At 39.0% G+C, this 27683-nt stretch overlaps 4 protein-coding genes, 1 long non-coding RNA gene and 1 other non-coding gene across 9 annotated transcripts; 2 read left to right on the top strand and 4 right to left on the bottom strand.

Moving 5' to 3' along the window:
- Positions 1–1261: 1261 nt before the first annotated feature.
- LOC147562789 (acyl carrier protein 4, chloroplastic-like) lies at positions 1262–2677 on the bottom strand. Its single transcript, XM_086672958.1, has 4 exons — positions 2149–2677; positions 1901–1993; positions 1663–1785; positions 1262–1545 (listed from the first exon to the last, which is right to left on the bottom strand). Exons 1-4 carry the CDS (start codon positions 2221–2223, stop codon positions 1414–1416), a joined length of 423 nt encoding a protein of 140 aa, XP_086529084.1. The 5' UTR covers positions 2224–2677; the 3' UTR covers positions 1262–1413.
- LOC147562788 (mitochondrial phosphate carrier protein 3, mitochondrial-like) lies at positions 2651–6112 on the top strand. The gene is made up of 6 exons (XM_086672951.1): positions 2651–3420; positions 4374–4735; positions 4812–4855; positions 5172–5386; positions 5491–5615; positions 5768–6112. Exons 1-6 carry the CDS (start codon positions 3067–3069, stop codon positions 5826–5828), a joined length of 1161 nt encoding a protein of 386 aa, XP_086529077.1. The 5' UTR covers positions 2651–3066; the 3' UTR covers positions 5829–6112.
- Positions 6113–6764: 652 nt separating this feature from the next.
- Positions 6765–6837, bottom strand: TRNAK-CUU (transfer RNA lysine (anticodon CUU)). The gene has a single exon. It is a non-coding gene; the product is annotated as a tRNA-Lys (tRNA).
- Positions 6838–7389: 552 nt separating this feature from the next.
- LOC147562786 (uncharacterized) lies at positions 7390–10305 on the bottom strand. Its single transcript, XR_015239660.1, has 2 exons — positions 10212–10305; positions 7390–7767 (listed from the first exon to the last, which is right to left on the bottom strand). It is a non-coding gene; the product is annotated as an uncharacterized LOC147562786 (long non-coding RNA).
- Positions 10306–11240: 935 nt separating this feature from the next.
- On the bottom strand, positions 11241–25517 carry LOC147562785 (putative alpha-mannosidase At5g13980). 4 transcript variants are annotated; one of them, XM_086672887.1, is made up of 31 exons: positions 24734–25429; positions 24324–24499; positions 24025–24209; positions 23836–23919; positions 23540–23628; positions 23228–23402; positions 23000–23119; positions 22751–22834; positions 22589–22660; positions 21597–21710; positions 21123–21223; positions 20941–21034; positions 20622–20789; positions 20442–20531; positions 20112–20177; positions 19970–20026; positions 19543–19762; positions 15171–15310; positions 14917–14985; positions 14724–14783; positions 14489–14560; positions 13970–14017; positions 13724–13843; positions 13576–13641; positions 13141–13253; positions 12926–13010; positions 12436–12546; positions 12238–12333; positions 11967–12014; positions 11784–11852; positions 11241–11690 (listed from the first exon to the last, which is right to left on the bottom strand). In XM_086672887.1, exons 1-31 carry the CDS (start codon positions 24778–24780, stop codon positions 11460–11462), a joined length of 3270 nt encoding a protein of 1089 aa, XP_086529013.1. In that variant the 5' UTR covers positions 24781–25429; the 3' UTR covers positions 11241–11459. The 4 variants fall into 4 exon arrangements, with proteins under 4 accessions (XP_086529013.1, XP_086529020.1, XP_086529035.1 ...); XM_086672894.1 differs by lacking the exon at positions 20442–20531 and having other exon boundaries at positions 20619–20789; positions 24734–25517; XM_086672909.1 differs by lacking the exon at positions 24734–25429 and having other exon boundaries at positions 24324–24538.
- On the top strand, positions 24736–27040 carry LOC147562784 (midasin-like protein). Its single transcript, XM_086672930.1, has 2 exons — positions 24736–25382; positions 25947–27040. Exons 1-2 carry the CDS (start codon positions 24924–24926, stop codon positions 26868–26870), a joined length of 1383 nt encoding a protein of 460 aa, XP_086529056.1. The 5' UTR covers positions 24736–24923; the 3' UTR covers positions 26871–27040.
- The last annotated feature ends 643 nt before the right edge of the window (positions 27041–27683 follow it).

Below are 27683 nucleotides of genomic sequence, written 5' to 3'. Positions count from 1 at the left end.
GCTTGATCAAGTGAGTTTTTGGACTAAAATAAAATACGTCCCAAGAGAATTTATTCCCCAGAGAGTATTCTTTATTCCCCAAAGCCGTGACCTAAACAAAACTGGGTTTTTCTATCTTTAGGATAGACCTTTTAATCGGAACCGTTTATCAATTCAAAGGTCCAAATTAAAAGGTCTAGAGGGACCCTTTTGAAATCCATCACAAATAACAGACTAATTACTAATTCGGGATGAGAGAATGAGCGTCGGACTCCTTGCCGGCCATAATGCTGATGTGGCGGAGCCACGTCGGCATTCTGTCTAAGTTCTGCCTACACCTTCTGGGTCCTTATCATTTCGGATTCATGCTAAGAATCCTGCTGCTGCCTATGCTACTACTTCTATCTCCTCACATTTTCAGCTCCCCAAATCCACTTATCATTATTTTTCCTATCCATTTCCTCTTTCCTCCTCTCAATAGAACATACCGCCACGGCACGAATGGCATCCCTAAATGGTGATATGCAGTTTATTCGTATCCCATATCTCACTTGCGAGACCTACTTCACTATCACGGATAGTGCGAAGTTGGACACTGCACACATGCAGTGATGAGGCCCAAGCTCCCCTGTCACCCCACAGGTGCAGGATGTGCAAGGATGAAACTTGGGTCTCATTGACACATATGGCGTGCTCGATTCCTACCATTGTATCACGGATATCGACGCCCATCACCCGGTCAAAATCATTCATGTTGAGATCAGCTATTCTTGGTGGATATGCTGGCCTAGGGGTTCCAACATTGTTTTTTCGTAATATCATGCTTTGCAACAGCTGAGGTGGACCCTACTTGGCTTTCTACGACAACATCAGATGAGGTATAGTTTCTCCACAATTTTGTGGATTTAATGCTTAACTATCCAGTTACGGGTACTTGGATGAACGGTATCTAGTTAGCGATTGGAGGACAAGAGAGAGGAGAATTTACCAATTCAACTTTAAGCACATCGATTAGCTTTTGTTAAGTCTAATTTATAAGGTGTCCGAAGTCCAAAAAAGAAAGATGTTTTTTTTTTTTGATGAGATAAAAAAGAAAGATGTTGATCATCTGTTTGTGTGATTCTCTTGTGACACGTATCATTTACAAAAATGTTCTGTCCAAGACTTGGTAATTCTTGGATTATAATTACTTCTAATATGAACGAAGAAGAAAGTCCCAATTTGCATAATATAGCCTTAAGAGGCGTTGTTTCGGTCGGTCGTTTGCATTTGCTCAACTTCATGCTAAAATGACATATTCTCAGTTCATGAATCCTTACAATAAAAGGGTAAAGTTACACCCTTCTTGCAAACAATAATACCAAACAATCGAAATACAGAAAAGCGATCTATGATTATGCCTCATACAAGTTCAAAACTTCTACCATTTTCTTACTAGGCTTCTCCTTTCTTCTGGATCAAGTCTTCTATCAAGTCAGCTGCTTCTCCGACAGTTGTTATGTTCTGTGAGTTCTCCTCTTCCACACTAATATCAAAGGCTTCCTCCAGTCCCATTACTATCTCTACCTACACATCACAAATCAAATGCTTGTTTGAAATTAAAGTGCAAACAGACAATGGAGTATATTTATTATAAGAGGACCAAAACAACAACAACAACATAATGCAGTACAAGTAGCATACCGTGTCGAGAGAATCTGCACCAAGGTCAGAAAACTTCGACTCTGGAGTGAGCGCAGAATCAGCCGGCAACGCTAGTTGGTTCTTCACAATGTCAACAACTCTTTGTACAGTCTCGGGTTTTGCCTGCCGACTCAGTACAAAGTTGAAACAAATATTTAGTAGTTCTATATTTAATCAAACTGCATTCTTTCTCGTCTTGGATAAAAAGATAATAGTAAAATGCGGAAAAAAGTTATACCGCGCAAGAGACCCGGAGACATGAGCTTCTCCTTAGAGAAGGAAACCCATTCTTAGCCCAACCAACAGACACAAACTTCACTCTTCCCGTTAACTGCACAAAGTCTAAACATTCACACTTACGCACACACACACACACACACACTTGGTTAAGGTAAAACCATTAGCGCTCGTTAATAGTACTCAGTTGCACACTATATACATATCTCAGACAAACCTGGAATCAAAAATGAAAATACAAAACCTGACCTGACTAGTCTCAAGGGACTGTCTGAGTGAACAAGTGGTGAATCTGATTGAAGTAGCTGAGAGAGTAGTAGCCATTTGAGAAACCCAAAGTTGAGAAAGAAGGAGATGAAGTAGATAAGGGAGAGAGAGATTTTAAAACTTTCCAACTGGGGTGGGGGTACTGTTGGTGCTTCTGAAATTTGAACCCCCTCCTCCATCTTATCCTTCTGCTGTAACTGTTTTGTTTTTTTTCTACCAACTTGGATAACAATTGGCCACTTTAACAACTAAAAGGAGACCTATCTGCAGCAAAAACATCTAGAATTTAACTCTCCATGTGATCCGACGACAGCTAATAAATTAGATAATAAACCCTTCATCCCTGCGACCAGAAAATTTTGTGTTGGCCCGAGGATGACGTGAGATTTTCAACCATGGTCATGCAACGGACACTAACATCGGGAAACCTATCAGGTCTGAATAAACTTTAGCGACATTGATTGTAATTAGGGAGAAAAAATAGGTTTTCTCTTTCTCAGCAACTTCGTTCACTGAAGGGGTCAGTTGGTTGTATTTTTCAAGTGATCGGCAGCTCAATCATATTTGTCTTGAGGATTATGAGGAACCAATCCTTAATGAATGACCCCTAAGAAAAAAAAATGCCCCTTATAAAATTAGTCTTAACCCAATACCAAACAAACGGGGGGGAGTTAGTTGGTGAGAAGCTGCTGCCTGCCCAATCGAGCAAGCGTCTTTCTCTCCTCTTTTTTCTTTTTTTTTTTTATCTTTTTTTTTTTCTAAAAAAAGAAATCTCTGATCTTGCTTCATTTTTTTTTGCTTCATCAGAAAAAAAAAATCTCTGATCTTCATTTTTATTTACGATCTCTTTCTCTCTCTATCTATATTTCCGTCGGAAACCCTAATAATTTGAGATCTGAAATGGCGATTTCGGAAAACAATCGCCAACCTCTAATCCCATCTTATCTCTACTCGCCCTCTACGACGAAGAAATCACTAGGTTTCGTTCCTTCATTAGCAGCAGCATCTCCAAATGACGCATCATCATCATCATCTTCTTCTTCTTCTTCTTCTTCTTCTTCTTCTTCTTCTTCTAGGAGTAGTAATATGAGGAGGAGGAGTTTCGTTGTTGCCTCTCCAAGCGAACCATCATCAGGTAAAATCGAGATGTACTCTCCTACTTTCTATGCTGCTTGCACCGCCGGTGGAATTCTCAGCTGTGGTCTTACTCACATGGCCGTCACTCCTCTAGATCTCGTCAAGTGTAATATGCAGGTAATTCTCTCTCTCTCTCTCTCTCTCTCTCTCTCTCTTTTCCATCGTATTCTAGTTTCATCTACGTTGTTAACGTTTCTAGTTTCAATTACCTTTCTGTGAAACTCTAATTGCTAAAGGAATTATTAGATAATTTTCTTTTCCTGTCTTATTTTTTCATCTCAGAAACAGAATGTGGATGTTAGTTTGCAGATTGGATTTCGATTATAGGTTTTTTGTGTTGTTGTTATGGTTTAGGTTTAACTGATAATTATAGTCCGTGATTAGTCAATTCTTTGACGAGTACTTAATTTTGATATTCATGCCCCCCATATGATCCGAATAAACGTATTTTACTTTGACTTGGTTCATTTCTTTGAATATGATTAGATTGTTCTTTAATTAAAACGAAGTCTTCATCATACTACAAATTAATGCCATGTTTCCCGACTCTCAGTTCCTATATTTCTTGGTTAAAGAGTAGAAGGAACCAGTGGCATAATATGTGTTGCCTTTGAGTCGCATGTTAGGTGAATCTGTAAAATAGATGCTTCTACAGACCCTTGCTCTATCAAAGTTTTCTTGGTTGTCCACATTATACAAAATTTACTTGGAAGTGCTAATATTTGAATTCTAGTCACATTTTAATGTTATTTTTTAGATTGTTTTTCAGTATAACTTGACTCCGCAAGTTGTATTAATGAAGTCGACTACGATCTACGTAAGGCATTGATACATCATGAAGATGTGTTACGCACGATAACCGCCTAAGTTAAACTAATAATGAAAGAGGCCTAAAGCCCGACAAACTTATTACATTATTATACCTTTAATAACCTAAATTCAATAACCATGGATTCCACCTCCTCTGGGAATCGAACCTGGGACCTCCAGGGTTTTGGAGTTTATGTCAACACTATTAACCACTTCGGCATTTGGCGGTGCATAATCTGTTATTTTCTGTTGATCTTCAGATTGATCCTACAAAGTACAAGAGCATTTCTTCTGGTTTTGGGGTTCTGCTGAAAGAGCAGGGTGCACGAGGTTTCTTCAGGGGATGGGTGCCTACCCTCCTTGGTTATAGTGCTCAGGGTGCCTGCAAGTTTGGTTTCTACGAATTCTTTAAGAAGTACTATTCTGATCTTGCTGGTCAAGAGAACGCAGCCAAGTACAAGACTTTGATCTACCTTGCTGGTTCTGCATCTGCAGAGGTGATTGCTGATGTTGCTCTGTGTCCCATGGAAGCCGTCAAGGTGAGAGTGCAAACTCAGCCTGGATTTGCAAGAGGGTTGTCAGATGGATTTCCAAAGTTCGTCAAGGCTGAAGGTTATGGAGGGTACTTTCTAACTCAACTGATTTTGTGCCAAGGTTTCCACAACTACCTTCCCTAACTTGCTTCAAAAATTTTGCAGGCTGTACAAGGGTCTTGTTCCTCTCTGGGGTCGACAGATTCCATGTAAGATCGTTTCTTTCAGCCCTTCGTTTTTTTTCTTATAATTAGTGTACACATCTAAGCATTAAAAATTGGCGCCTGATTTCACCCCAATTGGGACACAATCGATCGACTTGGGAAGCCGATTTAGCATTGGTCTATTTGGGAAACCACTTAGTCGGCACCAGGGCACTAGGCTTCGCCGACTAAGTCGGCTCGTGCTCGACAGTTTTTTCTTTTTTCAGAATCGACTATTTTCTTAGATCTAGGGTTTATTACCTCTCCAGTTGCATGGCTCTGGTCTGGTGCTACGGTTACTGATCAAAGTGGTATTCTGCAGATACTATGATGAAATTTGCATCGTTTGAGACGATTGTGGAGAATATCTACAAGCACGTAATTCCCACACCAAAGGACCAATGCAGTAAATCACTTCAACTAGGTGTGAGCTTTGCTGGTGGATATGTTGCTGGTGTATTCTGCGCTATCGTTTCTCACCCAGCTGACAATCTGGTGTCATTTCTCAACAACGCTAAGGGTGCCACAGTGGGTGATGTGAGTTAGCTTATCTTTCATTGCTGCTGCTATATATGGCTTCTTTTATTTATACATTCATTATCTGTTATGTTTATTTATTTTCGATCTCTCTATGGTTCCAGGCCGTGAAAAAAATAGGTTTGTTGGGTCTGTTTACTCGTGGTCTTCCTCTGCGTATTGTGATGATTGGAACACTTACTGGAGCACAATGGGGTATCTATGATGCCTTTAAGGTGTTTGTAGGCCTGTAAGTTCCTTCTTCATTCTCTATTTCGCAGTTATCTTTTTTTTTTTCTTCAGAACCCTAGAGTTTATCTTATCATTTAAACACCAATTAGAGGGATTACACGTTTAATCAATTTCCCCACTATGTTGCCTTTTCTGGTGCAATTTTGACAGGCCAACCACTGGAGGTGCTGCCCTTGCAGCGGTTCCAGCTTCTGAGCTTGTGAAGGTGTAAAGCCTGATAGACCAATTTGCTGAAGCTGGTGGGATTACTGAAAGACTGACTAATAATTCTTGTTTGGTTGAGATTGCTTTTCTTGTTCATTCGAGGTGAAAGCGTACCTTTTTTTCTTCTTCTTTCAGGCATAGGAATTGATTTTTCATTGTCAATTTGGAAGGATAGTTTTGCATTCATCCTTCATACTTTGGGGATATATTTATAAGGTGGAGAGACACCCTTGTATCTTCCCTAAAAGAAAGTGGAGAAATCCCACAATAATCAATCTGCTCTTAAATACCCATGTATTTTCACATACGAGCTTATTTAACAGGTTGCTTGCTATTGTGATAGTGATGGTGGGCAAGAAAAAACTTGCTATTGTGAGATATGACAGCATGCTTCTTTTGGCAGCTTATAACTACCAACTCCTTCAGTAACATAAAATCATTGATAAAAAAAAAAAGTAACATAAAATCAATAAATAAAAGTGGGAGAAAGGATAACGAGGTTGGTTGTACACTCAACCCATTGGTCTGGTCGGGTTGTATTTGGCACTTTCTTTCTTGTTCTTAAATGTTCAACACTTCATTCAGTAGACAATCTTTAAAAGGTAATGATAGAGAACGCTAATACCCACACAAAGGATCGTTGGGCTCTTGGTGCGTGGGAATTTGCCTTCACTATCATTTTCCATCTTTAAACCTAAGCTCAATAATAGTAGCCTTTACTTCCACCCCCTCTCTGTATCTACAAGTATATGTGGATAGATTTCACTGAAGCCAAATGTGAAAAAAAAATAGAAGCAAAAGGAGAGAGAGACCTAAGCTCAATAATAGTAGCCTCTAACTGGTTACTTCCACCCCCTCTCTGTCTCTCTACAAGTATATGTGGATAGATTTCACTGAAGCCAAATGTAAAAAAAAAATAGAAGCAAAAGGAGAGAGAGGGGTACGCCCACCGTGGGGCTCGAACCCACGACCACAAGGTTAAGAGCCTTGCGCTCTACCAACTGAGCTAGACGGGCTTGTTATTAAATTCTAGCAGATTCATTGTCAAAAAGGTCGGACCCTCATTATCAAAACATTCGGACCCGAAGCAGTACTAACAAGAATCTCACCGGGCGATGAGCGATTGAACAAATCATTTGAGAAACCAGATTTCGGTCCAATGCCTATATGTCAACACTTTTCCTTATATTAACAAAAGGCCGCGACTTTGGGTAATAAAGAGTAATCTTTGAAGAATATATTCTCTAGTAGATTTATATTTTTTTTGTATATTCTAGGAGACAATATTTTATTTTAGCGAGAAAACTCACTTGATCAAGCATTGCTCCCTAATCTTAATCTTCAATTTTTGGACTAAAAGAGATTATGTCCCTTGACTAAATTTGAGAATTTATTTATTCCCAAAGCCGCGGCCTTTGTTAAATCCTCCCTCTCTCTATCTCCTTCTTCTTTCTTCATTTTAAGAACTCAACGAGACAATCTCTCCAGCAACATTGCAACATCTTCGCAGAGAGAAAGAGAGATAAAAGGACCAACTCGAAATCTAAGGCTTTTATACTAAAATTTAATTTTGAAATCTAAGGTTTCATATTTATTGATAGAGTGAAATTAAAATTCAGTTTTGAAATCTAGGGTTTCCATTAATAGAGTGAGACCTGAAACCCTACAGAGTTTTGAAATTTTCACCCTGTCTTTATGTTGTACCCACATTTCTACTCTTTTTTTTTTGTTGAAAGACCCACATTTCTACTCTCTATGAAAAAGTCTGAATTTGAAGAACAAAAGAGGAAAAACCATGAACTTTCATAACACTGTCATTTATAACCGGTGTACCCGAGATTTTAATTTCTTGTTACTTCATCATTCATCCATTATAGTTTCCTCATAGTCTCTCTCTCACACTGAAGAACCCAGTTCATGGACGAGGAACAACGAACAAGTAAGTGCTGAAAATAACAAGGGAGAAGATGAGTTAGTATCTCTCTCTAACTTCAAGTTGATGATGGAAGATGACTGCTGGTATCTCAAAATGATTTCCCAAACAAAAAGTATACTCAACCCACCTGATGGGACTCCCACTTGAACCGCATGTGGGTGTAACTCTTGTTTCTCTCTCCTCTCACATGTCCAGTCACGTGGACAGAGAAACTCTTGTTTCTCCTACATGCGGTTCAAGTGAGAGTCCCAGGAGGCGGGTTGTGTAGGCTTGTTGCTTCCGAAACAACCAAGAAATCATCAAAGACATGTGAGATGACAGAGAAACAAGAGTTTCTCTCACATGCAGTTCAAGTGGGAGTCCCAGGAGGCGGGTTGTGTAGGCTTGTTGCTTCTCAAACAACCAAGAAATCAACAAAGACATTACCGCCTTTTCTTCACTCCTCAACGTCATTTGCACCAACCCTTTGGTTAACCAGATTTCAGATTCACCTGTTTTCATGAATAATGGAGGAGGATAACTATTCTCTGGGTTCACCAATTTGACCTCTCAAGAACAAGAAAAATGGGTTGCCCAGATATGATAAACTCACAATTTACCCATTTCATGCCATTGCCTCAAAATGGAAGCAATGAGTTCAATTCGGCAAACTTTGACAATTCATTACTCCTCGGACCATTGAAGATCCTTCCATCACTTTGGGACTCAACCCACTCTCTTTCAGTAGAGATTTGCTGCTTCCCACCACAACTTAGCTACTGCAGATGGGTTTGTTTTGAATTATGATTCTGATGAGGAAGATGATGATGCATAAAATGTCCAGACGTTGACTAACGTCTGAAGAGTCAAGATCAGACCTGAAGTCTACTTGATTAAATTGGCTTAAGGCAGCAGGACCACTGAGCTCCTGATGGTCCACCAAATATTCCCCTAACTGGGAGGTCGGCCAGAAGCAGCCAGTCCTGCAAGACGCTCTTGGCATGAACAGATCGTCCCTAGGGTCTTCAAAGGAGTGAGGGGGGTCCACACAGGTTCGGCCAGTGTCTTACGCCCAGAACTGGGGAGGCAGCAGCGCCAAGCGACCTACCGACTTAATCTCGAAACTTCTAGAAAGATCTCAGTCGGCCACACATCTCGAAGTGTTTAAGCCAGTTTGAACTCCACATATCTAAAAGAAAGAAACTTCTCTTTTAGAGTTTATCACACCGGCAAGATATCTACGGAAGATCCTTGAACTTAGGAACTTCCACTTATCAAAGATCCGGGATAGACTCCAAGAGAAACCCTAGATACTCAAGGGAGGAAACTTTCCCTTCGGATTGACGGCAACCGCCTCACCACCGCCACTAATCACAGTCGGCCTAACATCGCCTATAAAAGCCCCCCCACATCGTCCTTCACAGGACACGATCTCTTTACCCTAAAAAGATCACAAGAAACTCAGAGTTCTCATAACTCGCTCCCCAAAAGGATCAATCAATATTCATTCTTTTACTGCAAAGAGCACCCTGACTGGCTTGAGCATCGGAGCGGTTTTCGAATCCTTTGCAAGTTTTCCCCCCTCGAGAACAGACGAACATGAACAAGGAGCAAGGAGCTGAAGTTAGGAACTGGAGCAAGGAGCAGGAGCCAGAAGTTGGAATAAAGAGAAGCAGAACAGGAAGCAAAGCTGGAAGCAGGAATATTAGGCTAATCAACCCTTAACTTAACGGAGGATTCATACATAACGGAGGCTGTCATGCATCAACTCCCTGTTTCATGCTGATTAGACGGAAAGCCATTTTCTGACATCAGCAGAAGGGACTAGGAATACCAAAGCCAAAATGACTGATAAAAAATGAAATGAAGTCGAATAGTAGTACGGTTAGTGGCGATGAAGACTGAATTATGATTCTGATGAGGAAGTGACTGAGAATACCAAGTGTCACGAACCGTTAGGTCGACCCGGCATAATACGCTCAAAACACACGGGCCGAAAGTGCGGAATATCAAATCCTAACGTGCCGTGCGGCGCTATGCATTCCTTCCTAATACATAGCCATCCCTCCCGAACATCTTCGGAGCATCTTGACTATTAAGTAACATTCACCTATTATAATACCAGAGCTACTAATAATATGACCAAAGTTAACAGACGAGCTGACGAAGTGTTGGTTTTTGTTTGCGTTTTCAGCCGTACAAGGAAGGCGGGGATATCCTGCCCAACCACATCAAAACAACACTCTGAAGTTCTGTAGGGATTCTTGTGACGATGTAAAACAATCTAAAAAGAGTCATAGCTTTGCCAGAAACCAATTGATGTTGTAGATGTCTGAACTGGTAAATGCAGGCAAACCCAGTTTAGGTTTAATACGCAGTTAAATGGTTTAGGGGTTGAATAAAGTCGAAGAACATAGTTAACTGACCGTGTCTATATATTTTAAATTTGAGTTGGTGTTTCTGAATGTTACTTACTGTCAGCTCTGTTGCCCAGATGGATCCCCCCCTTGAATATGTGAAGTGATTGGATGAACGGGTCCGGTTGGTGCTCTGAATTTTTCCTGTTGAGCTTTTGCAAGGAAGAGAAAATTACTACATAAATGACGGGAATCAAAAAGTTTGAGCTTTTGCAAGGAAGAGAAAATTACTACATAAATGACGGGAATCAAAAAGTTTGAGACCACAAAATGCAATGACTTTGAATCAAGTGAAGCACAGTTCCTCAGTGGTGTACATGAAAAATACTATGTATTATAGACCAAGGCACTCTAGTAGCGGGTGGGGGTAGTACGCCAGTCCTTCCGGGAATTGTGGCCTTTTTAGAAGTTCTAGTAGTTCATACTACCAAGCCACTCAAAACAGTTGCATTATTAGTTTTCCTCCAAGTAGGAAGAATGTGACAACAGACATCTGATTATAAATCAGATAGAATCTGAATTTCGACTCTATTGAGATCATCTTAACTGCTTTTCCTGCTATCAAAAATTTGAAAAAACTAAACTAAGATCCCATCCCAACTGTTCCAGCTACCAAAATTTGAAAAAACTAAATTAAAATTGAAAGTTAGCGGGAGAAGTGGTAACGATAAGGCAAACAAAAGGTCATCATCTATCCTTGATCCCTCGAAATAGGAAGAATTGGCTCATCTTCAGACGTTGGGTAAGAGGATTTGTATCTGCAGATGATAAAGAAGCTAGAGAGCAAGTCTAACCCACAGGTCGTACTAGTGGCGCCTTCAAGACGTGTCGTTGCCGAAGAAGCTTGAGAGCAAGTCTAATCTAACCTACTAGTGGTGCCCTGCGCCCAGATGCGATACGAAGCACAAAAGGCAAAAACACATGTCACCACATGTCTGTCTCTGGGAATTTAAAAATGCTACTAATTTCCAAGAATCACATTAGAGTTGGTACGTAGGAACCCATCAGTTTCCAGCAAAATTGAATTCTACCCAAGGAAACCGAGTCCCAATCCAAGGACGGTAAGTGGCTGTGCGAGTCCCTTTCGTTTGGAACCGTAGACCAAACAATCTACTAAATACTTCAGTTGTTAAACTCAATGAAATATTCAAAACACACTAGGAGAACTACTACACTCAACTAACAGCCAAGACACGGTAAAGAAAAAAAAAAGGGTTCAATCTCATCTACAGCTAGAGGCATTTATCCGCTAAATGCTCTTCAAGTTCCAAAAGAAGAAATTAACACACAGGGAAATATTCATGCGTTACTTGTGTGGATGAGCCTTCTTATGGAAGATGTACTGCAAGTCAATAGTGAAAGTTCGGATTTCCATGGGTCCCAGCTCCACCACAAGTGTCGAAGGATCAACAGGTCCTCCCCTTACCACTTCAGATTCTTGATTTGCAGCGCCTTCAACTTCCCAAACCAATCTCTTTTTTAACATTTCTGCTCTTTCTTGATTAGCAGATAGGCTCATCTCTGTTACTCTTTTTATCTGAAAAAGAACAATGCAGAAACTATCTAAGACTCGCACAAAGCACTAGTTGTCATCAAAAGGTGAGAATTCATTGCTCTTTCTTTTCCTTACCTTCTTGTCAGGGAACAATTTTTTCAGTTCCACACGGCCCATTATTGAGAGGGCACTATCCTCTCCCACCTTAAATGTAAGAAAAAAGACTATAAATTTAAGATGGACGTCCTCATAAATTCATGAAACGAAAAATAAAGGTGCAGACTGCAGTATGCCAAATGACCATAGAAAAGTTAAGACCTCGTATAGGTGTGCCAACCGAAGGAGAACTTTTCCATCTTGAAGCTCCTATAATATGCAGGAAACAAAGAAATTTTAGGTAGACAGTATATACCAAAGTAAGGGAATTCTGTAATCAGTTTGAGAAACATCTAAACCCATACTTTTCAATTAAGTGTGAATTCAGAACCTTTCAGTTATTTGACTATTTTATTGGGAAGTGGGTGTTCTTTTCTTTATTAAATCAAATAGGAGAAATATAAATTGGTCCCTCGGGAATGGAGAGCCCTACCTGTAGGGTTATCAATGCCACATTATCAGGTAAACTGTAAGAAGGATCTATCGCCGAAAAAGTTGGAAGATGTGAGCTTTTCCACTTATCTCCTTCCTAAAAATGAGAAGTTGCGAATTTGTCACAGAAGGTCAAAGAATCTAACGACAAAGATCGAGTTGCTTATATATATGTAGGTGTGCACGCGTTTATTTTCACCTGGTGTGCAAAAGCTAAGAGAAATGGAGAATATATTTCTTGTCCAAATGATCGCCGCCATGTAGCACCCTCTCCTCGAGGATCAATTCTGAGATACAGGTTCCCTTGGATCTGCCGAACCATATTGTCAAGCCAATAAGAGTAGGTTTCCTAACAGCAACCGCCAAGAAAAAGAGGTTCTCCTGGAATCTTGGAGAAGAAAATCTATTCAAACACTTCCATTTTGTTTCTTCTCTTTTTTTCCCTTCTCTTTCTTTGGGGTGCAAAAATTCTTACAGAAGTGAAGGCCAAACAACTGCATAAGAAACTAAGACAACAATGCATAGCTTGATAACTGCTAGTGTTACTTTCACTAGTTTATAGGGACCAAGATATTTTCACAAGGAGGTGAGGCCCCATGCAGAAATACCACATCTGACTTTGAGTGTTACATGGTTATGAAAATATTCATAGTTATGGAACATGTCAACAAGTGGGACAATGATCTTACTGTTAGTCCGGTGCAATCATCTTGGACACAGACTGTTTCGTTTAGTGGCTCTGCAACTCCTTTAGAATCATCATAAAGCAGCCTCCTGTACGACAGAAAGAAGAAACATATAAGTGTATAACTAGTGTAAGTCACATGAAGAAGCTGACATCATGCAAATCACTGAATAATAAATCCAGGGAAAACTCAAGTGCTGGAAAGAGGAGAAATTTCACCTGTGCAGCATGAGCTCTATTTGTCCATCCGATAGGCTGGATCCACCCACAGATCGGTCTACCAAAACTGAAAGCTCTGTGCTGTTATCTCCAATGTATATACCAAGGTTTATCTGAAAGCAGAAAGACCATCATGGAAATCTCACAAATCTGTCAAACAACTAGTAGATTTCTAAAAGGCTCTAACAACACGTGAAACTGGGGGTTGATTTGTGAGTGTGTACGAGGGGTCCACGGGTAAAAGACTACTCATCTTAAACAGTTTTTTGTGACCTAGAGTGAAGGTGTAATCATGGTATATGGTTAGGGGTTATTCACACCCCACTTTTGTTTTTTCGATGATATCACTTTTGTTTGGGGTTCATGTCTGCTAATTCAGCAAGTCATGTATGTAAGTGAACTTAAATAAACACTACAGAATAATACGATGCATACAGGATAATAATTTCCAGCAGCAGGTTGTTTCACTTCGAGGTCCCAGTCCGTCCTGTAATCTCGAATCTGTACTCCAAATAAAATGGTCAAATTGAAGATTAACTACATTAAGCATTTAATACAGTGCACCTTCATATCCATGACATACCCTCTTAATGAAGTCCCGTCCATTGGAATCTGTATAGAATGTCTTATTAGTATCCATGCTAGTTGTGATTGATGTTACAATTTCCTTGCCAATTCCATCTTCGACGGGAATAGGCCCAACCTTAAAAGGAAAAAAAGAACTTCATTCAGAAAGTAGCTAAGAAATTTGTGCTCCTACAGAGCAAATAAAATTGACGTAGTGTTGTTTGTCAGTGTTATGGATCAAATTATAGCAAGTTATGCTTACACTGAACTCAACTTCAGCATACTCCTTTTTTTTGTAGACCCTCGTGACCTGCAAATTGATCCATTAGTGTTATCACCATAGAGTTTTCGCCTGTTAAAAGAGGTTTCTGTGGACAAAACTAAAAGCCAATTCGCATTTATCAAACGCATGACCATAAAGTATGCAAAACAAAACTGAAAATTCAGGGTTTGCCTTCGTCATGAACATCCCTTGGACTTGGAGTGTCCGATGTATTAGAGGTGAACTTTTGTTTGCCACGAAAGGCGGAAAGTTAAGAGTTAAGAATGAACTAATGAAATAGCGCATCTGAATTTTGTCATTTTTATGAAGTGAAATTTAGTTCCAGTATCTAGGGAACTCGTGAAGTAGTATAGCTGATTTAATAAAATATGCCTTTTCAAAAAACGAAAAGAAAAAGTTTAGTAATTGTTGCTCACATATTACTTTAATGTTTAGGTCCCCACTTTAAAATAGAAGGAAATAGTATGTGCACAATAAGTACTGTTTGACTTAGATCACCTGAGATATCCATGGATTGATTCGTTGATGAACTTCATCCATCACAGGTCCGCGGAAAACAGTTACAGGAACCTGCAAGAATTAAGTAATTCCATTGGCTTTCATCTACACAAAATAATCAAGGATACACAACTTTTTCCACTCACTCTTAAACCCCCAGTTATTAGGTGAGAGGTACCTAGTACTAGTAGTACTAAGCATGGACAAAATATATATTTCAGAGATCATCATATACCTTGACCTCAGACTTGATGGGAAATGTGCCATTTGGACGGAAAATATATGCTCCTGACGCCTCCATTAGCCAGAAATAAAAAACAAACATTTTCAAAAATATATATCATAAACAGAAACAATCGATGTCATCGACTAAAACATAATGTTAGGAGCTAGTAGAAGACACGGTTTGCCTGAAAAAGCAGGATTACCTGAGGATCCTCATCATCTCCCTTACTTCCAGAATAAAAACTGTATGATTGTTCCAGAGGTGCTTTTATCTTTGAGAGACAAAATATATAACATAACACAAAAAGATTATGAGGACATTACAGGAGCACATACACAGAGTTCAAACATTAAAACATGGAACGATACAAACTGCAAGAAGATTATGTCAGGTAAAACTATTGAGAACGCGAACATAATTCAAACAGTACTAAAAGACATTAACCAAATGACATACCAATGTCCTCTTATTGATATAATGAGTTAGTTTGCCTTCATCTGCAGCGTAAATGAGCTTCAAATTTCCTTGTCCAAGTTCAACGCTACCAGCTTCAACACCTTGTGCAGTTTGTATCATTGATATGGTAGAACTGGCATCTACGTTCGCAACCAGTATAGTACAATGTTAAGTAACCAGGAAAAGTGATCAAAGAATTTATTTTATTCCTTGATGATTCTCAAAAAGAAATACAAGACTCTATTTATAGAGTTAGAATACTACTAGTTTCCAATTTACTAGTTACTAAAAAATCTAATAGTTTCTAAATAACAGTTTCTAATATTTGATAGTTTCTAATATCTCAATATAGGAAAGATATTTCAACACTCCCCTTCATGTTGGTGCATACATATCACACATGCCCAACTTGTCCACCAATTTCAAAAATATTCGATTTGAAACTGCTTTTGTAAGAACATCAACCAATTGATCTTCAGATCAAATCTTTGGTAACTCCACAATGTTGTCGTCTAACTTTTCTTTAATAAAACATCGATCTACTTCAACATGCTTTGTACAGTCGTGCTGGACTGGATTGTGACCAATATCACATGTTGCTTTACTGTCATAATATAACCGAATTGGTCTTTCAAGAGGATACCCTAAACCATCTAAGAGGAGTCTTAACCATAGTGCTTCACATATGCCATCTGCCATACCTTTAAATTCAGACTCTGCACTTAAACGTGCAACAACGTTCTGTTTTTTACTTCTCCACGTGACAAGATCTCCACTAATAAAGGTAAAATATCCTGCAGTTGATCGCCTACCATTTACTTCCCCGACCCAATCTGCATCAGTATATACATCGATTGTTTAACAACTCGAATTTTTAGTAAAGAGAATACCTTTTCCAGGAGTCGCCTTCAAATATCTCAAAATGCGTAAAACAACATTCATGTGTTTTTCACCAGGATTGTGCATAAATTGGCTAACAGTACTTAACGCATATGCAAGATCTGACCTCGTGTGCGCCAAGTACATCAACCTTCCAACGAGTCGTTGATATCTTCCTTTATTAACTGGTATCTGCTTAGGCTCCACGAACAACTTTAATCCTTCTTCGACAGGTGTATCAATCTGCTCACACGCTGACATACCCACCTCATGTAACAAATCTAAAGTATACTTTCTCTGGGATAGGTAAATTCCATTACTAGATCGAGAATTCGAGATACTTCAATTCCAAGAAAGTATTTCAACGGACCAAGGTCTTTCATATCAAACTCTTTAGATAAGTAATTTTGTAAAGCCTTCTGTTTTTCGGGATCATCCCCAGTAACCACCATGTCATCAACATATAAAATAAGTGATGTGGGTTTTCCTTTCTGCCCTTTTTATATATAAGGTATGGTCAAAATTGTTTTGGCGATAGTCGAATTCCTTCATAGCCTTCGTACACCTTCCAAACCACGCTCTTGGTGATTGTTTTAATCCATACAATGACTTTTTTCAATCTAAATAGTAAATACCTTCTGGTTATGTATCTCTGGTATCGTGCATCCCGATGAAAGGTCCATATAGACTTCTTCTAATAATTCCCCATGCAAAAAAGCGTTCTTCACATCAAATTGTTGTAGTAGCCAATCTATATTTGTTGTTAACGATAACAAGACGCGAACAGTGTTGATTTTTGCAAATGGAGCAAATGTCTCTGTGTAATCGACTTCATAAGTTCGAGTGTAGCCTTTCGCCACTAGTCTCGCTTTGTAACGTTCAATTGTACCGCCTACTTTGTACTTCACCAAATAAATCCACCGACATCCCACTGGATTTTTATCAACTGGACGATCAACTAACTCGCAAGTGTCATTCTTTTGTAAGGATTCCATCTCCTCATTCATAAATGCTTTCCATTTTGTGTCAGATAAGGCTTTCTGCACATTGTTAGGAATAGATACAGTAGATAATTGATTTACAAATGACTTACTTGATTCCGACAACCGATGATCTGACACATACTGGCTCATAGGATATTTGACTCTACTAGACAACTCAGGTTCATATGTCGGTATAAGAATACATCTGGTTTAACGCGACAATAATATTTTTCTAGGTGGTTCAGAAGACGCTTCAAGAACATCCTCGCGATTGTTTTGGTGTATTACCAACCCCTGGTTCAACGGCTTCAATTGGAGATAAATCCACAATTTGTTCAACGATTTCATTAACACTTTCTTCCATTACCGATTCAGGTGGTGGTAATTCCGGAGTTTCAATTTCAGCTCCAATTGTTTCTTTAGGAATCAAATTTACTTCAATATTAGATCCAATTTTGTTCTGATCTATATGATTATCCGTTTCTTCATAATCAAGAGTCAGAACTTCCTGTTTGCTTTTCTCCCCCTGAAGTTCAGACTCAGGTGAAAAATACTTGAAATCTTTATGAAAGATAACATCCAATGTAACAAACATTCGTTTAGTTGGAGGATGATAACATCTGTACCCTTCTTGATTTGCAGCGTACCCTACAAATACACATCTTAATGCCCTTGGAGTTAATTTTGCACATTGGTGCTCATGAACATGAACAAATGCTACACAACCAAAGATACGGGGAGGTAAATTTGAAACTGTCAGAGAAATTGTAACATCCGATAGAGCTTGAAAAGGAGTCTTAAAGTGCTAGAAGGTACTCTATTAATTAAATTGGTTGCAGCAAGAAGTGCTTCTCCCCAACAAGATAATGGCATATGTGCTTCGATCAACATAGCGTTGATAACTTCTAACAAGTGATGGTTCTTTCTTTCAGCGACCCCATTTTGTTGAGGGTATTTGGACAAGTGGTCTGATGAACAATACCATGAATGATAAGTTTGGAGTTCATGATCCATATATTCTCCTCTGTTGTCACTACGAAATATCTGGACATTTGCGTTGTACTGAGTACTAAACAGTTTATAAACCTTCTGAAACAATAACTTTACCTCACTTTTAGATTTCATCAAACACACCCAAGTCATCCTAGTACAATCATCAATAAAGGTAACAAACCACCGTAACCGACCCAAAGTAGAAACCTTAGATGGACCTCGAACATCAGAATGTAAGATCATTAAAGGAGTTGGTCTTTTATTTAAATTTAACGGAAACGATGCACGATAACTTTTTGTAAGTGCACAAACATCCCATTGAAAACTTGAAACATCGCATTTAATAAATAACGATGGAAATAATTTCTTAAGGTAACCGAAAGAGGCATGCCCCAGACGCCGATGTCATAACCATATTTCAGCTTTATTTTTTATTTCAGAACAGTTCACTACTAATGTCTGAAGCAATTTACTAGAGCTTTCAGATACTAAATCCAAGTAATACAACTTTCCTTGCCTGACACAATAACCAATCGTTTGCCTTGTCCGGATGTCCTTAAATACACAAAACTCATGCCAAAAGATGACAATACACAATAGAGTGGTGGTTATTTGAGACAGTGATAATAAATAATGATCTAAAGATGGGACAACCAAAACAGAGTCTAAGTTCAAGGTATTAGTTAGAGTTATAGGCCCTTCCCCTACAACAGGGGATGAGGTGTCATTGGCAGTAGAGACACATTTATGTGAGGATTGGTTAATGGTTGAGACCTGTCTAGAATCAAAAGTCATATGATATGTAGCACCAGAATCAATTATCCAAGTACTATTCGAAACATGTGTAGACATATTTAAAGTCTTACCTACATTACCTGTAGTGGCTACCGTCGATGAAGCTTGCTCAACAGTTGGATCTACAAGGGTCTTCTTAGAGTTTTTCTTTCTATTATGATCCCACCATTGTGGATAGCCTAATAGTTCATAACAATGACTTTCGGTATGACCAATTTTGTTGTAGTGAGTACACTTATAAGTAGTTTTGTCGGATTGACCAACAACTTTAGCAAAATTTAACTTTGCCTTATTGTGAGTCATTATTGTGGAAGCATCAGTTGTTTCAGTATCTCCCTTTCATAAATTAAATCAAAAAACTTGATGAAGTTTTTTTTTTCTTCACTTTAGCTAAACCGGAAAAACAAGATGAAGAAGAAGGCTCTTTCTCTTTCAATCAATAGAAATTCACAAAACAAATTTAAAACCGTTGGCTCTGGTACCAAGTTGAAAGTGATCAAAGAATTTATTTTATTCCTTGATGATTCTCAAAAAGAAATACGAGACTCGGTTTATAGAGTTAGAATACTACTACTTTCCAATTTACTAGTTACTAAAAAATGTAATAGTTTCTAAATAACAGTTTCTAATATCTCAATATAGGAAAGATATTCAACAGTATTCCTCTGTTTTTTTCTTTGTGCAGCAGCTCTATATTGGGAACACAAGAAATATGAACTAACCTGATCTTTTTGCACCTGAGACAATGTAAGTGGTGAAACCAAGAGGTGGTACAGATGCTGAAAATGCAAGCCAGTATTTAGGTGTATCACTTGGAGTTCGACCCAAGTATGCTTTAACGTAGTAATTTCTAATGGCGGCAGAAGCATTGACTATAGGTAACAGCTGTGATTCAATTTCTTTTCCAACCGAATCCCGTACAATCACTGATTCACTACTGATCTGTAGAACATGTGACAATATAAATTTAAACATGGTAATGGGAACCCCGAAACTAGAAGTTTCACAAGAATCCATGTCTTCCAAGTTAAATATCATTCTTCTTAGGAATCATGCTACATTATTGTAGTGAATCAGTTCACATATGCATATAACTACCAGAACTGCAAATGAAATATACTATGTTTGGAGTAGTACGGAGGTACTTACTGGAACCCGAACTACATTCTCCCGTTGCCACCCAAGAGGATTATAGATCACAATAACCTAGACACAGGAATAGGAAAATATAAGCAGGACATTGAAGTCATTAACTTCTTCAAGAAATATTGAAAATATATCTTAATCCCACCAAGCTTTTCTCTGTGGAAATATCAACTTCTGTAGGAGGGCAATAACTTATATTCAGAAGGGGGCACTGCAAAAGTGAAGCACTTGTTATGATCAAGTTATACTTTCAGTTCACTTAAAGAGAGACAATTGTTTGGTCCAAATATCTTTGAAAAACTAAATAAACTTTAACAGTCAAATGATCGTTCCTTACTGTATTTTATCGACTATTAGATTTAGAAAATTACTTATTAAAATGTCAATACTGACCATATTAATTTAAAGAGGGAAAGTAGCGTTGTTTTTTTTGCGTAATTCAAGTACATGGGCATATATAATTTAGTAAGTTTGCCTGTTCAAATCTAGTAAGTGATTTCCCAGATCTAGTAGTCGAGGCTGCCTCCATAACAGAAGCAAGAGAAGATGCGACTACCTTCTCGGCCTACAAAGAAATAGTCAAGTACATCAGTTTCAAAATAAAGAACGTTAACAAACAAACTCGAAAAGGCACTATCCTGGTATGAGATACTACCTCAACATAACCAATTGATAACCGTTTGGCATAATCATTGGCTACGTGTTGCTGTTCTGTTCCTGAAACAGCGTCATGGTGTTGAGCAATTGCTAATGCATCAGCCAAGCTGTCCGTGTTGGGACCTGAATCATTCCGTCCTTTAAAAAATTCTAATTGCCTTGCAGCCTGGTTATGAACAAATATCTCATAAGCAATAAAGTTTGATGCTTCAGAAGATTGGGAGACCCAGTTTACTAAAAGCTAAGAGAGTGGTACCAGTTAAAATGCAAAATTCAGAAGAGACAAAATACTCAATGAGGTGGAGATGGAAGCTTACTAAGTAGTAACCACTCATCACTCGGACATATCGTTTGAAAGCAGGTCTGCTTGTAAAGTATCCTGTCCAGTATGAAGCTGCACGATCTGCATAGCTGATAATCGTGTGCTTTAAATCTAAAGAACAATGAAATGCAACACAAATAAGTGAATATTCTCCTATTGTTGAGTTATTACACTCACGGGAAGAAGTCATCTGTCTTGATTGGCCATTGCTCTTTTGTGGCAAATTTTGCATCCGTGTAGATGGAAGGGGTTGAGTAAAGTGCGTTAACGCGTCCATCCTATATACATTCAGAACCAATCGATTACTTACACTGAAGAACTAGTTCGGTGTGGAGCTTGAATAAGCAAGACGAAGGGAAAAATTACTTGAATGGACATTAAGAGAAACAAGTAGACAGTTGTCAAGGATGAAAAATGGAATAGTCCAAAATGATAACAATCTGACAGATTTTACCAGTTATGAGAATTTATCAGTAACCATATAGTGGACAACTCATTTTTCCTCACCATGGAAGCATGATAAGTAGAGAACTACCATTCCGTCTCATTGGGCGTTCATCTCTAAGCTGGTTAGCAGGCCAAAGAAGGATCCTCGAGACGGAAAGAAAAGCATTTCCTTATTAGTATATGAAATTTCAGAGGAACATTTACCATATTGACATAGTGAATGAGCTTATCCATATTCCGGAACCACGTATGTGCATATTGATACTTAAAATCTGTCCCCATGGTCCACATAATGTGATTACTTCGAGTAATGTTAGCCTGAAAAAGATCAGATATTGTCCGTTAGATCTCAAGTGACTCAAAAAAGCATAAGACATGAAAAAAAAATTGTTATTATCTATTTGCTTAAGCATTTTGTTAGAAGTGACTCGAATATGGATTGGTATCGAACCCGGTTTACGACCCGCCAACCCGTTTAGGTCTCGGCGCCGAATTTTGGACCCGTTAGCGGAGCTGATTACTGAGACAGAGCTGGTATGCGAAGCAAGGCTGTGAGGCAGAGCTAGACTCCGAGACAGAGCTGGGATGCTGAAGCTAGGCTTATGTCGGTGATTAGTGTTATCTGTGTATAATGTCGGTTGTGGAGAGAGTCGGTGAGGCAGTGGGATTAGGGTTTAGTGGCTATATAAACTAAACCCTAAGGAGATATCACAAGACACAATCTCACGAATCTCGTGTAAACTTGTTTGCTTATCATAGTGGAAATCATCGCGCCGTTGTCGCCGTGGAGTAGGTCTCACCAACCGAACCACGTAAATCTTTGTGTTATGTTCTTGATTGTTCTTTACTATTCCTATTGCTTGTCTTGGATTACTCGTATTGTTCACATTAACCCCGATTGGGCACAACACATTTCATTCCTAGATTATAGTACAACGCAAGAAAATTGTAAAAAGAACATAATTCTATTTCTAAATATGCACTTTTGTCTGGCATCACCCACCAAGAACTTTACTTTGATGAGTATGATAGGTTACTGACGAAACATCCGGCTGATCAAATTTGAGCATTACAGATTTGACATATTAACAACGGTTTTAGCAAAGCTATCGGACTTTTGTATGATTTGCATATGCAAGCAATTTTTGTTCATACAAGTATAATTTAAAAGCAATCAATTATTACTCTCTCCTTACCTGTGATACTGCAGCAGCTACGAAGTCATCTACTCGCTCTTGAACATTATAATCGAACAAATTAACATTATCCTTCACCACAAAAACAGATAGATGACAATGAATTGTTACACAATTTATCACTCAGAAGTTTTTAACAATAGCTTATCATGATTTAACTACCTGGACAACAGGGGATGCATCGTTAACTTCAAAATAGAAACCTTTGGGAGGTTCATAATTCTCAGGAAATGCACCAGCAAAAATCTGCCGTATTGAAAACGAAGAAAAGGACTTTCTATGAAATTAAACGCAACGGTCAGGAGTTGGTAGCGAAGCATAACTCAAGTAGCTTGCTGCCTTTCAACAAAAAAAGTAGCTTGCTGCCACATAACAAAGGCATTATTTAATAATATGCATCATAAATTTAACCTGTGCAGATGAACCAAGCGTCCTAGAACCTCGCCAAATAACCTCAAGACCCTTGTCATTTTTCCGCTTTGCTCTGTCTTGGTAGTCAATTCGACCATAAAAAAGAGAATCAAATCCAACCTAGAAAAAGAGATTGCACATGTAAAGAGAGGAAATAAAAGAAACTGTTAGAGAGAAGTGATGAATAGTTGATTCAAGAGATGGAGGTATGAATGGAGATGGGCATACCTCTGCCCCCAACAAGTAAGCTTGAACGGCCGAATGCCCAAATGGATCAATTTGCCAGCCAATTCTTGGTGTCTGGCCAAACTCGCGTTTGATAAATCGGTGACCCAGGGTTGTCTGATCAATCATATCTATGTAGTGTGGTGCTGCTTCATCGTGCATGCACATACCCCCATTTCTTTACCCCAAGTGCATGGAAGACTTAGTATATTAGTGTCAGTTTCCAACAGCTAGCTACTACATATGAAATTACTAACTAACTAACTAGCAACGAAGAAAAAGTAAGTAAATTAGTAGTAGTAGTAGTAGTAGTACATGAGCTCAAGTTGACCGGAGCTGACAAGCTGTTTGACAGTTGATTTGACTGCCTCACTCTGGTCGTCCCACCAACGTTCGAAAAACGCCTGGATATATCAAGTAAATGAATAAGAGCGATGCTAGGGAACAAGAAAAACTAGACAGGCTCTATACATCTATGGTTTCTTCGTGACTTGCAGTTTAGTGAATCAAAATCATCAGAAGCACGAATCACAACAAGCCACATAAGATTTCTGTGAGATTTGACAATTGATTTAAGTAATTAGCCTAGGTAGGTAGAGAGAAAAACTTGCCATTTCGACATAGATGAATTTCCGATTCTTATCAGCCAACAAAGCAGGAATAAGAGAATCCAATACATTTTGAACACAAGCTCCCTACAACAACGAAAAAGAAAGAAAGATGGAGTCATTTAAATTACAATAAGTAATAGTATATGATGATGGATCGGACTTTGGAGGGAGTTTCAGAGATGGAGGGACCTGGATGGAGTTATTGGAACCAACGTAATACTGATCGACGGTCTTCAACCATCCAACATCATCGTGAGTATGAGGAACCAGATGAACATTCAATTTATCATTTATCATCTGTTGAGAAGTGTTGTACGCTATGTATTTCGAATCCACCACCACCACCAAATATAATACCACCACCAGTAATAACCCTAAACCCATCCCCGCCATCATCAATTTACCGAGCTACTACTACTACTACTACTACTCGTATAGAAGGAAGAAGAAGAAAGATCAAAAGGATTCTTCGGTTATGAGCTACTTACTACTAGAGAAGGAAGAAAGATCATCCTCCATTTTGATTTGATTTGATTTCAAAAGAAGAAGAAGAAGAAGAAGAAGAAGAAGAAAAAAGAGTACGGACGAACGAGCTTGATGATGACTACTTTGTTGGGGGTGTTTGGATGGTGGAGTGTCAGTTTCCTCCACTCTCTGACACCACCTGCAGGTTAATAATCTCCGTAAACAAACAAACAACTTTCCTACTCTGTTAATTAGTACTAGTATTATATTTGCTGGTTGGTCTTATCCACTAGTGAGCGCCCATAAAATAAGCAACTAAATTGGTGGCCTTATACTGTTCAACAAAAAAAAATTGGTGGCCTTATTATTTGAAGGCCAAGAGGCCCCATAAACTTTAAGGCGGTGTGAAGTAATAGGGGAACTTTTTAGTTACCTCCTCCTCCTCGTCTGTTTAAATTTGCAAATCAAGGGCATCATCATCAATCAATCAATCTTCTGTCTGGAACGAGTAAGTATTTGGGAAATTTCTATAGATCGAGAGCGAAAGAGAGGGAGACCGTACCAATAATCTCTATCGTAGAAGAGAATAAGAAAGAAGAAAGAAGAAAGAAGAAAGAAGAAAGATGGATGGTAGTTTCAGGTCAAGAGTGGATAACATATTCGGTGCTCTCGGTCCACCTTCTTCTTCTTCTTCTTCAACCTCACCATCTCAACCTCCTCCTCTCCGTTCTCTTTGGTCTTTAAGTGACGCCGAGGTTGAAAAGAAAAAATGGTTGAATCGCCCACAACAACATTCCCATACAACCGAAGAAGATGATGATGATTACAACCCTTCTTCTTCTTCCTTTACTAGAGGAGGACTCTTCTCCAACAAAAAACCCTCTAATATCAGGAAGAAAGGTTTCGAAGAAGATCTTGATGACCTTGATGATCTAGTCGATGAAGAAGAAGATGATGATAAACCACTACAAAAACAACAACAAGGTCCTACCTCGTCTAACCAGTCCTTCGAAGTCGAAGAAGAAGAAGAAGAAGAAGATATCAGATCTTCTATTGGCTTAGACCCTACTCTTGATAATGAGGTACCTTTTTTCTTTTCTCTCTCTCTCTCTTTTCTATTACAACAATTAGTTATAGATTCTATCCTATGTAGTTGGCCTTCGGGCCGAGACTGATCCGAGCCAGGCTGAGAAACTCAGCTAGTACAGTATTTTCATGTATCGCATTTCACTTCAATAAGTAAATAACCAAGTTCACAAGTATTCACTGTAGTTATGTTGCTCCGCTGACTCCGTCTGGATAGGCTGAGATAGGCCAGAAGAAACTCGGCCAAACCCTAAATAAAGTGTTTCCGCCGTGTCTCGGGAGAGGTCCGCTATCGAACCGAGACAAGATTTTCAACCATCTTGGCTTAGACAGACTACATAGATTCTATCAAAATCAGACTACTAGATATGTGAATTTAGTACAAATACTTCACCTTTACGAGTTCGCCCACATTCTTGATTCTTGGACATGGGTAAGCATCGTGCCCAGTTTGAAATTTGCTCTATATTGTTTGTAGAGAGACCCATAATCTTATTTTCAGCAATCGTTTAGTAACTACATATATTGCACATATCTAACCTGTATGTACATCACTATAGGAGGAAGAAGATGAGTATGACAAAGTAGCTGTAGGCAGGGAAAATGCTGGTGAACGAACCTTTATGAAGGACGTTGAAGCTCATGGACCATATCTCAACTCCCATAATGCACTTCCCAACTCATTTAAGGATCATACTAGTGATACCAGAGCTGATCGCTTGTCTGCTATTAATAGGCTAAGAGAGGACATAACTGCTGAAACCTTCCTTTCTCATCCTTCTCCTCACTCCACTCAAGTTGTTGGTATAGACCCCGGTGTTCCTGTTAAGGCAGCAAATCACGATGTCGGCAACCCAAAACCTATATTGAAAAGGAAGGAAAATAAGTCCGATTCGAAATCACAGAAACGTGTTAGGTTTGACCCTGGATGTAAAGATACCAGCACCACCTATGATCAAGGTTCTGAAAGTCCAGTTTCTCCGATGGTCACCTGTTCGATGGATATTGTGGCCGAAGAGCCACCACTGTCTTTGATGCCCCAATATGCTGCTTCTGGGGTTCCTGATTATGTACGGAATCCTTCCAAGTACACAAAGTATAGCTTTGATTCATCTAGTGAAGTCAGTGAGCAATCTAATCAACAGGCGTACATGGACTTCCTTAACGCAATAAGGAGATCAGAGAATACACAGTCGGGGACCGAAGGCACTGTCAGTCTTCCAAAATCAATAACCTTCACCCCTAAAAAGAAACCAAGTGATGGTGAACAAGCGAAGAAGGATTCTGACATGAAAAAATCTGAGGACGATACCGCCAAGGGTGGGGCGACACGTATCCCATTGAGCATTGCAGGTGAAGAAACCATGGAAGCTTGTCCAATGGAGGAAGATGAGCAAACAACCAGAAAAGATACAATTGGGAGCTCAAGGAAAGCAGGTCGGCAGTATCGCTCAAAGAATAGCTTCGAGGACACTGCATCTTAACTCCAAATGTGCCGCTACTTGTTTCTCAATCTTAGAACTCGGAATCTTTCTTTTATTTTTTCCCTTCCCAGTTTATTTACATGAAGACTATTATATTGAAGTTGTTTTAGAACTGTACTTTCTTCTTCCTCCTACATTTGGAGGGCAAAAGGCCCAAGGCTTTTCATTTCCGTTTCCAAGCCGTTGAAGTGTTGCTTTTCCGTTGATTTTGAAAGGATGGTAGATAGGCAAGGCCACGCCTCAGGGGAACAAATTTCTTGTGGACAAAACTTATCCTCCATTTTTGGCGCTGGTGAGGGTCGTCATTTTTGGCGCGGGTGAGAGTCAGAGTTATCAGTAAATTGTCATTGCCAGCTATCTTTGATATTTTCTTTTTCAAATGTCTATTCTCTTCTCTGGCCACCTTTGCCCGGCCACCTCCGTCATCCTATCTCTCTCCGAACTCATATATTCTGAGATTAAAATACTATTCCAGTAACAGTGAGAGGAAGGTTTGTATCTGTCCTTCCTCTTCAACTGAGTCAGATATGAAGTTCATACTTAAAGGGTACTCTTGAATGCCCAAGCCCTTTGTTAAAAAATAGATTTCCTTCCCTTATTCTTTCGCCAACACCTTCCACTGTTTTTGGAGAAAATCACAACTATAAAAAAGGCAAGCGCTTTGAGGAAAGTTAAATAGTTTTCGGGTTGTGAAATTTTAAAGAGAATATGCAAAATTTTGAAAATTTTTCGAAAAAACATATTTTATGTAGAATAGGTTTCAAAATAAAAAACCCTCCACCTCACCTCTCTCTTCCGGCCGACGACCTGGTC

This window comes from Eschscholzia californica, unplaced genomic scaffold, assembly GCF_041429995.1.
Source record: "Eschscholzia californica isolate CP2 unplaced genomic scaffold, dmEscCali1.0.p SCAF_1, whole genome shotgun sequence".
In the NCBI taxonomy this organism is placed as follows: Eukaryota; Viridiplantae; Streptophyta; class Magnoliopsida; order Ranunculales; family Papaveraceae; genus Eschscholzia; species Eschscholzia californica.
This window is presented reverse-complemented; position numbering and strand designations above follow the sequence as displayed.